The sequence below is a fragment of the Chinchilla lanigera genome, unplaced genomic scaffold (genome assembly GCF_000276665.1).
Source record: "Chinchilla lanigera isolate Chin_1 unplaced genomic scaffold, ChiLan1.0 scaffold00007, whole genome shotgun sequence".
NCBI lineage: Eukaryota > Metazoa > Chordata > Mammalia > Rodentia > Chinchillidae > Chinchilla > Chinchilla lanigera.
In genome coordinates this window covers 10,707,658-10,722,367 of record NW_004955408.1, presented here as the reverse complement: position 1 = coordinate 10,722,367, position 14,710 = coordinate 10,707,658, and the positions used below count along the sequence as shown (strand labels likewise).

The 14,710-nt window shown below is 38.6% G+C and overlaps 1 protein-coding gene across 2 annotated transcripts in view; it reads right to left on the bottom strand.

Annotated features, from left to right (window-relative positions):
- Sgcd (sarcoglycan, delta (35kDa dystrophin-associated glycoprotein)) overlaps positions 1–14,710 on the bottom strand; it is a 546,765-nt gene that overhangs the window by 97,741 nt on the left and 434,314 nt on the right. For both annotated transcript variants that reach the window (XM_013508746.1, XM_005376219.2), the window contains exon 6: positions 1,620–1,692. In XM_013508746.1, coding sequence (XP_013364200.1) covers positions 1,620–1,692 — 73 coding nt within the window. The remainder of the gene's footprint in view (positions 1–1,619; positions 1,693–14,710) is intronic.

Here is a 14,710-nt window from a genome sequence, read left to right as displayed (position 1 = left end):
AACACAAACACAAAATCTGTATTATATTTACAACTCAGTTTCCTTTACGCAGCATTTTTCTTTTGGATGAAAATACTAATTACTGTCTAATTTTATGAGAAATTTCCTCCTGTTAAGGAAGGTGAAAAGGAAGGGAACTGGAACATTCATTCATTAGCTTGTCTGGAAAGAGTTCTTATATCATAGACAGAGACACTGCACATAGAGAACAAGAATTCTCTCAAAGAATCTTAAAAGGTCAGTTTTCTCTGGTGGCTTTGCCTCAAAGATTCCCACTTCTGTAGATGATATGTAGCATAGGATCTAGTTGATAGGGAGTCAGGAAACTTGGGCAGCTAGAAACTGTGCTAAAAATAGTTTATGCTGGTAAAATGTAAAACCTCATGGTGTTCTGTGTAATCTGGAGAATGTAGCCGAAACATTTTCATTCCACAATGGTTATTCTCTTCCTTTGACCCAATTTATTTCCATATATTCTCAAAGACCTTCTCAAAGGCTTCTCAAAAAATGCTGTGGGTTTTGTCATCTGAAGATGCTTTTCCTACTGTGGAGAACATGTTTCTTTTAAGGGAATGCAAGCTCCTACACAGCTATTAGGGTTTCAGCAAAGTACAGATCTTGAGGGTGCATAATGGAAGAGTAGATGTGGCTCATGCAAAGCGCATACATTTGCCAGTGGCTGATGACTACTAGAAAGTAGTTAAGCAATGCTATGCATGGCCATTTGGCAATTTATGACTGGTTTTAACTGAAAGAATTATCCAAAAGAAGGAAAGTCAATATTCACTGAACTCCTCCTTGTTATAATTATATCCTAGATGTTACAACCATATTTGTATCAACATGACTGGTTTGATTTTAGAGACAGAGTCTTGCTAAATTGCTCAGATATGGCTCTAATTTATAATCCCCGTTTCACCCTCCCAGAGCACTGGGATTACAGGTGTGTTTTACCATGCCTGACTTGAACATACCATTTTTAATGTGTTTTTCTTTAGTGGGTAAGGGGTAGTTCTTTGGTGGCTAGAATTGTTTTTAGGATGTATCTCTACATCAGTCTCTTTCTTTCTACATAGTTGTTGGCAGTAAGTGCATAGCATCTTAGAGTTCTTCTGCACAAAAGTCCCACATTTACATATTTGTGAAATAACATAAGTACAAGGAATATCCACAGAATGTAGTTCTACTTTCATACCAACCTTAATAACAGATAGCTTGTTACATAGAAAAAAACCCATATTACATTTAAGACCTCAGATTCTTTTAGATAGCTCTTTTCTTCTGGCTGGTCACCACATGTTACTGATTAGTTCAACTATTTACAGCTAGATAGGTTTGTAGTATCACAAAATACAGCCACAAACTTCTATTGCCAAAGAATGAATCTAAATATCATTATTACAAAGCTAGCAGTCTCTCATCCTAGAACCTTAATTTTCTTAAGTACTCAGAAACAAAAGGTTCTTTTGGTTTTATCTTATCTTCAATAATTCACCAACTGCTCTCAGCTTCTGTGTCATATTGTCACACCATCACTGTTATTCAGAATGAATCATGGGCCAGCGGTATAGTGGAAGGTAGTAGCCACTAATAAATGCAAGCCAAAGTCAGAAGCTTACCTTAGTTCCTTGAAGGGGTCTGCCCTGACATTAGGTGTTTCTATAGACTTAGGGAAAACTGTGCCCTCAGCTCCTGTAAACAGAAGAAAGCAAACAGAGTTACAGATGTTGGAGGAATCACCTAGGGGCACAATCAGCACACTGATTGGAGCTAAATGTAGCAAATCCATTACACAGCCCCATATGCACAAACCTTGCCACTGGCGCAGGGCTCGCGTCAGGACCGCCCTGAATCAACTCATGCAAACAACCTTTGAAACACAAGGAACATGTTTTAAAATGTCCTTACCGAAATCAGATTGAGGCCACAAGGCAAATACTCTCTAAATTAAAAAAGAAAAAATAAAGAAAAGAAAAGAAAAAAGAAAGAAGAAATGAAGGAAGGAAGGTACCTAGAAATTATAAAGTTTGACTTTTATGTATAATAAGCCATTAACAATTGTCTTGGTTACTTTTCTCTTGTTGCTGAGACAAAATACCTGACACCCACAATGAAGGAAGGAAAGATTTATTTTGTTTCCAGTTTGTGGAGGTTTCAGTCCATACTTGGCTGGCTCGAAGGCCAAGTGGCACATGGCAGAGGGCAAAGGTTCAAGGCCACAGAAAACAACAAAGTAACAAGCACAAAAGGGAAGAATGGCAGCAAGCAGCCTCTTTCCCTCCCTTACATTGTATGCAAACTACCCTCCCTAGCTGGGTGTAGCACTCACACCCATAATCCCAGCACTGGATGATGGATCAAGCATAAATCTTAGAAGCCCGCCCCATGACTGCATGAGGATTTAGGGAGACATGCAGTCACTAACCATAATAACAGTCATCTAACTAGAAATGTTTTCAGATACAGCAGCTGAAGCCCTCCCACTGCATACCACACCTAGGAAATCTACACAGTGTGTTAGATGGTCATATTTCCCTAATGACAAGCAAAACTTTTTCAGTAAATAAAGTTCTACACTATTCTGTTTTGGAAAGTCAAGTAGAAAAACAGAGCATTGTGAGGGATCATTTGGAGTTCAGCACTTTCACACTTTGAGTATTAACATTGATCCCCAACCCAATCTAGACTTTTAGCTCTTCACTGTGCTGTAAGCTTTTATCTTTACAACTTGTCAACACCAGCTGAACTTTTCCAGCCATAAAAGATTGTGATTATCTGATTTATATGCTCCCAAAGTGTTTTCAAATCTTTTAAACCTCAGTTTATCACAGACAATTGCATTGGATATTAGTTTTCCAATTGAATTTAGCAGAAGCATTATCTTGTACTCTGAAGTAAAGTTTATTTTTACACATTTATCATACATTTTTGATGCTGTAAAAAGAGGTGGAATATCTTTCATTAATGTGTGAATTTCTAGACTCCTCTTGCATTGCTTGTAGTGTCTAGAAATCCTCCATTCACCACTATTATTCCAAATCTATATTTATCCTGGCATAATGATGAGTCCAGGAAAATGAACTGATTCCTTTTCTTCTGTAGCAAATATAAAAATATTCACTCTTTTTGATAGGAACATCAGACTTTGCAAGTATCATCAGAAAATAATGCTTCTGCTTAATGTTATGTGTGGTCATTATAGGAATAGCTTGGTGAAAAATTTTTTCAAAGCTAACTTTGAATGACTACTATAGACTCTATCATATACATCAATAATGCACTAGTTCATTTATTTACTGTAACTACTCCACAGCATTGATAATTGTAGTAGGCATAGAGACATTCAGCTACTCAGCAACTCCAAATAAACACAATAAAAAGTTTATAATTCCACCTAACATGATACAACCTCTCTCTTGGGTTAGCTCCACTCATGGTCTGCAGCTTTCATATGCATATGTTCCGGATTCCTAGAATCTCAGACTTCCTATGGCCTCCACTGCACTTTCAGCTTCACTGTCACAGATTTACACACCTACTGCTGAAGGGCACATTGCTTGGCCTTCAGGCCTTGGTTTGAAATCCGGGTGATGCCTCCATGACCTCCTGACCCTTGCATTCTGCATGCTTGAGCAACCAGCATCACATGAAGGAAAGAAATGTCTGCCACTAAGCTGAGCAGTAGTCACGCCACTCTAGCCATGGCCGTGGGAGACTCTGACTAACTGAATGGATGGGTGCAGTGAAATAAAGCTTGGGATACCAATTACCTAGATGGCTTTTATCAAGCAGGTGGTCCACAGGTTTTCTTCTCAACTGAAGGCTTTACACTTTTGCATTCTTGAGCCTGTGATGAATGGGTCTTGCCAATTCCTGAGATGCTCTCAAGGCATCGTTCTTATTATTATCATTCAAAATACTTGGTTTTTGTTTCACGGTGCTAATCTCTTTAGAAAACCATACCTCCAGTGGCCTATCTTTTGCTCTGCTTTTTACCCCCAATTCTCGCTATAAATCCTGCTGTAAGCAGTCAGCAATATCCATGCCATATCCTGGATGTGAGCTATCTTGACTTTTCCTCTACCTTTAATCTCAGCCGCCTTCACCCTTGTTGTAGGACATCCATCTCCAGATTTCCAGTGCAGACTGTTTAGTCTTTCAGGGAAGAACCTTCAGCTTCCTGATATAGATTCACATGGGACTCTGTAGTCAGCATCAGACCTTTGATTTGTGACTAGATCCTTCCTATCTACAGCATGTAAACAGCCCTTTGCATTCTTACACACCTTATTCAGTGGCCACTGTAACCCTGCCTTATAAATCCATATATTTTCTCTTAAATCTGTTCCCATAGTAACACTAACTGATACATCAGCATCAAACTCCTCCCAGAAATCTGTTCCAAAGGCTTATGAACCACATACTCAGATATGGTCACAGCAATGACCCCTATTCTCTGGTACCAATTTTCTGTATTAGGCAGCCTTCACATTGTGGACTAAATACCACATACCCACAATTTATAGTATGAGAGGTTCAATGTAGTTCTAGGTTTCAGAGGTTTGAATCTACGTTGGCTGGCTTTGAGGCCAATTCATGATGTTGAAAGGGTGTGGTAGAGCAAAGCTTCTCAGTTTATAGTGGCTGGGAAGCAGACTAGGGAAGCAGCACAGCATCCAAAAGGAAGGTTCGATGGGCCCAAAATTATACTTATATGACCCACACAGACACATGCCTAAGTATGCATTACTAATGCTCTAGGTGGCTTCCAAGCGAATCAACTTGACAGCTAAACTTAACTCTCACAGGTCTAAATAAGGAGCTGCAGGTATGGGCTCTGAGTTCTACCATCCTTCTAAGAAACTTAAAGGGGAAACAAAAAAGCTATGACTAAGTCATCTAATACATTACAGACATTCACTAAAGGTCTGTAGAAAGAAGACAATGTCATTTGAACCCTAGAGCTCAGGTCTTCAATGTTCTCTGCTCTACAAGCCCTTTTGCTGTATGCTTGGCTAGAAGTGTGTATCATTTTCCTTTATATCCTAACTGCCCAGGACAGTGCCAGCACAGAGGAGACACTCAACAAATACTTGAGAAATGATAACAATACTCATTTTGCCCTGAGCACACACTATGTAGGATTTTTTTATTTACCCCACAGACATTCACCCCATTTCTTCAAGTAGATCATAAGTTCTGTGTAGGTAGGAAATGATCATCTATTGACTAGCTAGATTGACTTTACATGCCTCAGTCCTTTTCCTGGACTGATTTTCATCTGGTACTGCAATTTCTATGGAAGTACTAATTTATTGTTGTAAAATTCCATATGCAGTGCAATCAATTTTAAATGAGTATTCAAATCACAAGTCAACAAATTATTTTAATTTTATCTATACAACTTAAAAAGCTGTGCTAATAAAGGAATACTATTTGGCCTAAATAAAAATATATCTTTAAACAAAAGTGAGACCAAAGACTTGTAGTTTCCTACTAGATCACAGAACCTGCTGAGCCTATACATAAGACTGGGTTAGAAATGTAATCTCACAGTCACAGATCCAGTGGGTGCCAGCGCAGAGATCCACATGCTGGTCTCTGACTCTGAAGACCACTTCTCGCCAGAGCACTCCAGTCCCTTGTTCCTCAGCCCCAGGTCTATGTGGCAGCTGATGAATGAGAATGTGTCAGGTGGAAGAAAAGGTCAAGTTACGTTCCTTCAGTATGCACCATCAAAATACCCTTTGGTTTTGTTTCTTCCAGGCTTTGTCCAAGAGGACCCCCCCACCAGAGAGCACCCTTATTGATATGACTTTCTGGGGGGAGACAGCAAAGTTTTGCTGAGTGGCTTTAGACACAACACTCAATTTCCCTGATGCTGTTTCCTTCTCTGAAAAAGAAGAAATATTCTAAGTACCTTTGTCTCCTAAAGACTTGGATGACTGAGATCTCCGGTGCATAGCAATCAGTAATGAAATTTAATAAAACACTGCTAGCAATAAAATGTTTATGAATCCTATTCTTTATCCTGACCTCAATGATAATGTTTTTTTTTTGGTTGTTTGTCTGTTTTTTTTTTTTTTTTTTTTTTTAGATATGGTCTCACTCTGTAACTCTGGCTGGTCTTAAACTCACTGTGTAGCCCAGGCTGTTTCAGGGCAATCCTCCTGTCTCAGCCTCCACAGTTCTGGTATTACAGGCAGGCATCACCACACCCTGCTCATCGGTGATGATTTAAAAAACATTTCAAGGTAATTACTATGAATTTGAAATACTCTAGGTTTTCATTTGTTCATCCGAGTAGAATAACTCTATGCGGTAGGGACTATTTATCTCTGTTATCAAGGGTGTGTAATCTGAGAGATAAGTGAAGAAATTTTCCCATAGTCACACAGTTCAATGATAGTGAAAATGAACATTAGTTTTTCAGGTCTACACTTGATTCCTTAATGCCTTTACTATCTCCCCCAGCAGATGAACTTGCTCTCCACGTGTTCATCTTTTTCTGAAATCAGAACAAATACTATTGGCTATGCCTTCTGATAATGTTTGCCAAATCCCAACCTACCCTTCTAGAAACAGTTCTCTCCAAGTCCTACCAGACTTCTCATTTTCACATCATTTTTCACTTTCACACACCTATATAGTGGACAGTGATTCATCAGGACAAATTCTCCCATCCTGTACTCTACCCCTTCTTGGATAATACATTATTCTCAATTTTATTATTTCAAAAAGGTTTCTATTAAAACCATTCCTACCTACTCCCTTCTTTGACACAACATAATTTACTGGCAATAAATGTTCATAAACAGTTTGACTGAAAAATCCATAAAGCCATTTCAGCTTTATTTTAAATTCCATTTAATGTCCCTCAAAAATGATTTCATCAATGTGTTTCCATTAGCTGGTTCTCTGCCCAATAACTTAATTTCACACAATCAATCAAGAACTTATAAAGCATGTGACAGGATCTATCTAAAGTGTTTTGAATCACCATAAAGATCAGCTCAGTGCCTTTTTTTCCTACTAGCACAGGTAGGGGGTATACTTGTCAAAAAATCTCAAATGCACTCTGTTACCATAGTAACCAAAAGCCGTGTTCTGCTCTCTAGAAAGGATACTCAAGTCCAGAGCTCTGTTTCATCATGGTTTCCCTTCAAAGTGTCCCGGATGTCAAAATACCTGACATCTAGGTATTGACATCCAGGCCTTTCTCTGATTTTTGCCAGATCCTATAATCTTTCTAGCTTTCCATTCTCTCAACTATAAAATGAAGATTAAATATCAAACTAAACTCCCTGTGACTGCAATCTAAAAGTTTGTTAGGTTACAATCTGATTTAAGCAAATGATTGTCTAAACACCTCCTTTCTCTACTGGGAAGACAATAAAACTTTAGGAAATCAGAGGACTATGCTGTTGATGTTTGTGTCTACATGTGACCCCAAAGCCTCATGTGGTCATAAGTGGTGCGTTTTGAAGGTGCTGGATTAGGGTGTGTGATGCCGGGTTTAAGGATGTAATGCTGGGATTAAAGGTGCGCTACTCTGGGTGTGGGTAGTACCTCCAAAAAGGCAGTAACCTGGATGGAATATAAAAGGACAGAAAGAAGCTGCCTTGCTGTCCAGCTGCCTTCTGCCCACCATGAACTATCTCCTCTGCAATGCCTATCTGCCATGCCACCCCACCTAGGAGCCAGCCCATTATGGACTGAAACCTCTCTAAACTATAAGCCAACATAGACCTTCCCTCCTTTAACACTGGGTTTGATATTTTGTCTCAGCAAAAGTAACTAAGAAAAGTAACTAAGACATACAGTAAACATTTTCTCAATATTCAAGGGAGAGAAGAATAAAGGCAATAGATTTTTGTCCAGTTTAAATTGTGTTCATAATTTTTTTAAATTTTATGGTGTTGGGAATTGCATCTAGGATTTCATACATAGTTATCAGGCACCCTCATCCCTGAACTCCAACCATAAACTGAATTTCACTCACAGAAATAATCAGAAGAAAAAATCTGAGAGAGATTAAATGGTAAGCAGCAAAAATTCATTGCTGATGAAACTAACTATAAAGCCCAAATACACTGTAACTCTTTAAAATTCTAAATAGGTAACCTGAGTTAATCAGATTTTATGAAAAATAATAAACACCACAGTGCTGAAAACTATACAACGTTAAAAACAGCTGTAGACAAACTAAATACTGAAAGGAAAATTTAGGTTTGCAAAATCTGACAAAGGAAAATTGAACTCAGGAGAGTCATTACACAGAAAAATTACACTGACAGGAATTATACCCAGTGGAATTATGATATAGATTTATGATAAACCAGATCTTTGTTTTACCTGTACATACCAATTCATCTCAGAGTGATAGTTTGGAGAATTTTTTTAAAAAACATAAAAAATGACTTACGTATATAGTGTTTCAAAAACTGATGAAGGAAATAAACTAGTTTAGTGACATTTAAACTGGTAAATTGTTTCTTGATCAACATCACTAATACTCATATAAGTGTAATTAATTCTTCCTGCGTTTATGAACAAGAACTAAAACTCATTCTGGGGCTTAAACTATGGGGCCAAAATGTTCACCAGGTTCAAAAGGCAGAGCTAAAATATCTGATGAATACTTTACTGTACCGTTTGCAGCATTCAAGGTGCATTTTCAAGTTTGCCTTCCTTAGATAGATATGACTGAATGATAACCTTAAGAACAACCATATTTTACTTGATATGGGATGTTTTCTACCCAGATTAGATTACACAATGGAGAAAGGAAGTCAATCTGAAAAATGGTGACAGGAAAATAAAAGGGTTGATTCTGTTTCTTGAAAATCAGAGAAGCCAGAAAACAGAGACCTAATTTTTACACGCATTACACAGTGCTAGTCTCCAGAATAGAGGTCTCCTCAGAGCAAACTGGTACTAAAGCCTGAGTCTGACTGGAATTGCAATCTCTCTCTCCCACAAACATCATCACAGTTGTTACACAGTCCACTATTAGCACCTCAGTCTCACAGAAAAGGACAAACTAATGGGGCCTCCTGATCTTGGACTTTCAGCTTCTAACACTGAGCTACATTTTCTTTCCTTTATAAAGTTAGCCTACCTTATGTATCTTGCTGTAGTAAACAAAAATTGGACTAATACATAATGGCCATTGGGAGTGTGCCTCCTAGTGTTATTTCACTCTGTGTTAATAACATAGGGATGGGTGGGTTGCATTATCTGTAATGCTATTTCCAGATCTGTTAGGATACTATCTTCTAGATAACTGATTGGACGAACACTATAAACTAGGAGAGGAGAGTGGTATGCGAGATACATCCAAAGTTGAACTCATTGAACAGACACCTACTGAGTAGATAGTTTTAGTGGTGAGGCAGAGACATGCAGTTCATAGATGCTGACTGGTTTAAATCACTGTTAATTAAATAATTTCACAAATAAAAATGTAAAAGTGATAAAGATTCCAGACAAAACATGTCTTTAAAGTATAAAGTCTCAAGTCATAGCCTGGGCTGGGAGATGATTCATGAGAAGCTGAAGTTTTGCTAATATTTGAAAAATCATTAGGAATGAGCTGGGCAAGAGGAATACATTGGGCCTGGGATGTAGTTCAGTGGCACAGTACCTGCCTGGCAAGCACAAGGTCTTGAGTTCGATTCCTGGTACCAAAAACAAAACAAAACAAAACAAGACAAGAGGGATATGTTGCAGTACGGAAGAATAGGCAAGGGCTTCAGAGCTGGGAAGTGTATAGTAGTAAAGATCGGCACAGCCAGATCAGATTTAGCAAAAGGTGAATATTATGGGATGCAATTAGGGCGAGAGGTCAGCCTTGAGGTGTGTAGAACCTTGGAATGAAGGTATTAACTAGGGGATTTGATTCGATCAAATTCACAGTATTTTAAAGATCACCATGGTTGCAGTTTACTGACTGCAAGTTTGTGTTACCCAAACACTACATATTTAAGCCCTGCTTCCCCAGTGGGGTGGAATTAGATGATGCCTTTGGAAAATACTTGCATCTGGATTAATACTCTTACACGTGATTCCAGAGAGCTCACTTTGCTCTGTGATGTGAAGATGCAATGAGAAGGCAACAGTCTACATGCTCATGATAGGATAAGTGACCTCATAAGAAAAGAAAGAGGCTAGAGCTCACTCTTTCCACACCGTGTGAGGGCAGAAAGATGGCGTCTGCATCCAGAAGGAAGCTCACTGTTCTCCTACTTCCCGGATCCCAGAACTGCAAGAAATACACTCCTGTTGTTTAAACCATCCTGCCTGGAGAATTTGTTATAGCAGACCACACAGAAACATTGCATCATGGGACAGGCACTAGAGGAAGCAAAAGTAGATGAAAAGGGACCTGGAGAAGGTGGTGGGAGGTTGGATTAGAGAAGCGGCAGCCGGGGAGATGAGTAGAGGGCTAAGCAGACGCTTAAGAGGAAAACCAAAGGGAATCGTGATGCACGGACAGGGAGATCAGCAAAGGAGGGTTGCAGGGCCCATGGGAAGACCTGAGATGTACATCCACAGCCACGGGACAGATGGTCAAAGAGAACTTTTACTCAAACAATATCCACCTTTCTGGATATTTGCTATTTTGGTTACACTAAAAATTGCTTTTATTTGCTAAAGCTGGTCTGAATCCAATCATACTTTTCTTATGAAGGTACGAGAAATACGACAGAAAATTTAAATGTAACCTCCTGTGATATAATTTACAAATAATACATTTTTAAAACTAACAAGCTCGAATAAGCTAGCAATTCTTTGAATAATGAATGTACGCCTCTGTGCAAGATAATTTTCTGGTTACACCAAAGCTTTAGCTAAAGGTATTTTGGTATAATACTCTTTGTTCAAAATCTTTTGAAAATAGGTGAGATTTACTGCTTCCCTCTATAAGTCAAGGTTAGGGATCATGGTGATATTTTGATGTTTAAACACAATATTCTTAACGTTAGAGAATTTCCTATTATAGTACATTATCTGTGGTAGACATAGGAAAGTGAAATGTGGACAACTGATCTCAGGAAAACTCTCCCAGAACACGTGGGAGGGTTGTACTGAATTCCTAGTATAAACATTTGGCTTTCTTTCAAAAAATAACATGCAGTGAAAAATTCTCTTAAAGGAAATGGTAGGGTTTATTTTATAGAAGATTTAAAATAAACTGAGAAATCAATGAGGATGGAAAATTTCCTGAAGTTTCAGGATTAGGCATGTTGAATGTAGCTGTCAGTTTCTGTGTGTGGAGTACATTCTAAGGATTGAACCCAGGGCCTCTGGACAGAACACTAGCTCATTTCTTTTTCTTTTTCTTTTGTTTTGGTAGTGGGAATCAAACTTAGGACCTTGTTTTTGCCAGGCAGGTGCTATGCTGCTGAGCTATATCCCCAGCCTCTGGTTGTCAGCTGGTGAAATCCTTCTCAGACTCAAGTGACACACAGACACCAGACAGTAATTTTCAGAGGAGAAAGTCCCTTGGGGGAGTTTATGTCTTCCCTGGTGGCATTTAATAAACTGCTAATGCAAAACATCTGCAGTCATTGCCCAAGTAGTTTCTAGGATACTCACCAAATATTTCCTTCCTAGAAATTAGGACAGATTCCCGTGACCTAAAAGTATAAATAATTTGTTCATTTAACAAATATTTATTGAGGGCCTAATCAAGAAAATGTTTGTGGGGAAAACAGACTCAGATTTTCCTTTTTAGGGATTGCAAATTATTTTTAAAATTTCAAAGTACATATAAAATTTGAAGCCATTCCAAATGTTGTAACATTATTGCCTATCAATATTTGACAAGAACCTACTATGCCTAGAGTAGACTGTGGAGGTGACATTCAGCAAAAATATGTGCTCTTTGCCCTTGTGCGGTGTTATTATATCTACACAGGTAAATATCAGAAAAAAGTTTGAAAACAAAGTTATAAATTATACATTCTCAATAGAGGTGATATTTCCATCATGGATACAGAGGCTGGTTTTTGGAGGACAAAAGAAATTCACTGTATTCATGTATGTGGTACACACATTTGCATGTATGAGCATAAACACATATACAAAGTATATAAATAGATACATGTTTCTGTGATAGTAAAATGGAATGGGTGACCAAGAAATAAAGATCTGAGAAAGATCCTTGGAAGAGTGTTAATAGGACTGTGACTGTGAAGCCCTGTGTAGAGGGTTATGAAGGGGCAGGAGGAGCTGATGATGCATGGAACGTAGGGTTTGCCTTACCCTGGGAAGATCAGAGGCTTTGCTGGAGAAATCATCTTACTGAGAGTCACTGAAATGCAGATGATTAGAGAAACCAAGAGAATGGATAGTATGATGCAAGGAATGGCTCCAATGACATAAAAGGAGGGTCAAGATCAAAATTTTAAGGGACTCCAACATTTAAGTTTGAGAATGGATGGATGAGCCATCAAGGGACATTGAAAAGAGGTTATCACAGAGGTAGAATGAAGACCAAGGAAATATTAACACAGTAACCAAGAAGAAAAACTATTTGAAGAAGGTGGGAAGAATTGTTTTGCGTTAAGTAGAGCTGAGAAGTAAAGAATGGAATGAAAATCTCCAGTGGATTTAATACCGTGAAAGAGCTTTACATTACAAGAGCCCTTCTAGGAGAAGCTAGAGCAGACTGCAGTGGGCAGAAGAGGAAGTGGGAGGTGAGGAAATGGATACAGTGGAGCTGCCATTTTTTGAAAGGGGAAACAGTGAATTAGTTAGGTATTGAATAATGGGTAGTAGAGATTGAAGGCCTAGCTATGGCTAATGACCTGATTTTCATGGGTACATCAGGCTCTATGGTGCTGTAGAGGGGCTCTGTGGCACAGGCTGGGGAGATGCACGTGTAATCAGATGCCCAGTGCACATAATGGGGATATTTGATTTCACATGGGCTGGGTGCTCTGGCAGGTGGGCACATGAAAAAGAGAGTGTAACAAGTTGAGGATTGTCTAGGAAGATTGTCATGAGAAATATGATACTGGGCAAATTAGCTAGCTTCTGCTATTTCCTTCTTGTGGGATGGGAATAACAATAATACTTCTTTTATTAAAGCTATTGGAAAGATCATAGATTTTATGTATATATTGGAGATATGTGAGACCTAAATATATGGATAAATAAGATATATTGTACACTGCATGTATTTTGAAGTTCATTAAAAATAATGCAGTGCTATGTGAGCCTGATATATCAAAATACTTTAAAAATGGTGGATATTTTCTACTTATTATGTTAGAAGATAATGAGGAAAATAAGAATAAAAGATAAGACCAGAGCAATGAAAGAATCTCATTAAGAAATTTGCATGTTAACAATGGAAAATAATAAGATAAGATGTGCTCTTTCTAAAATACCCTAACAATTTAATCAAACCGGTCACGCCATTGAAGTGCAGATTGTGAACATTTGTGTAGAATGGAAGGCAATTTAAGACTCACATATAGAAACATCCTGGCAAGATATGAAGAGACAAGTAGTTTAATTAAACAAACTCTACTCTAGAAACCAATAGACCAGAACTCATGCTTGGGGTGTCATTACATCAAAACAGGAAAACATAAAAAGAACCATCCAAGCAGCAAGCAACCTCATTTCAGTTGCTTATGACTACATTATTTTTGATAGTAAATAAAGCTCTACAGTCACACAAATAATCTCAACTCATTGATTGTGCCTAGTGCATTGTTGAGAGATTGAACACTCTGGGATGTAGAAGCCTTTAAATCAGGGCAATGTGCAAATGACAGAGCATCCGTGACAAGGTGAGGAGACCACCTGAACTCTGAAAGAATACCCTTGCTTTTCAAACAGGAAGCATCTTTGTCCCACAGTGGGGTAAATATGGTCTTTCACCCATATTCCCTTCCAGGACCCAGGGCAGGCAGCCAGAATTGGGCCAGGGGTGGAGTGGGTGAGGGAGCGAACCGACTCGAGCAATATGAACAAGTGCAGGACAGCCTGTTTCTGCCTCTCTTCACCTGGGAGTCAAGGTCAGGTGGAAGCTGTGAATGCAGTCTCTTCAGTGGCAATCTCAGACCTCAAGTGTCTCTCACAGCGTGAGAGCAATCAAGGCTCAGTCAATGGATGCACGCAAAATCTGATTTTTAAAGGTTTCCTGGTCACTGAAAAAGAAATGGAACACATTGTTTCTGTGGCCAACCAAGTGGGTGGTGACGCCTTCCTACGGAGAAGGAAATTGAAACATTAATTGAGAATTACAGAGAAACATGGCCCCCAAAAATAATTGAGGAAACTCACAAAATCATTTCTGGGAGATGAAGAGGACGGTGACTTTAAAAGGGAAAAATAGCACATTGAACTCTCAATCAAAGTGATGAAAGTTTCAAAGCGTTACAACATTTGATTGATTTAATTTCTGAATGCAACGTCATTATGAGAACAAGCTTCAGGATGAGCAAGAGAATTACAGGATGATTTCGATTATGAACTCGTTATTTTTGTAACAATTGCTATTTTGTCCTTTTCCCTTGCAAATAAAACCTCAGTATTATTAACTAGAGTGAAGTGTCCAGCTAAATAGTCACCTCCTTTGTAAGCTAGGAGGAGCCAAATGACATTTCTTTGTCTCATGGGCACTGGTAGTGGTCTACAGAAAAAGGCCACTGGGAAAAATTTACCATCCACAGAAGGGCTCAGATGTTGC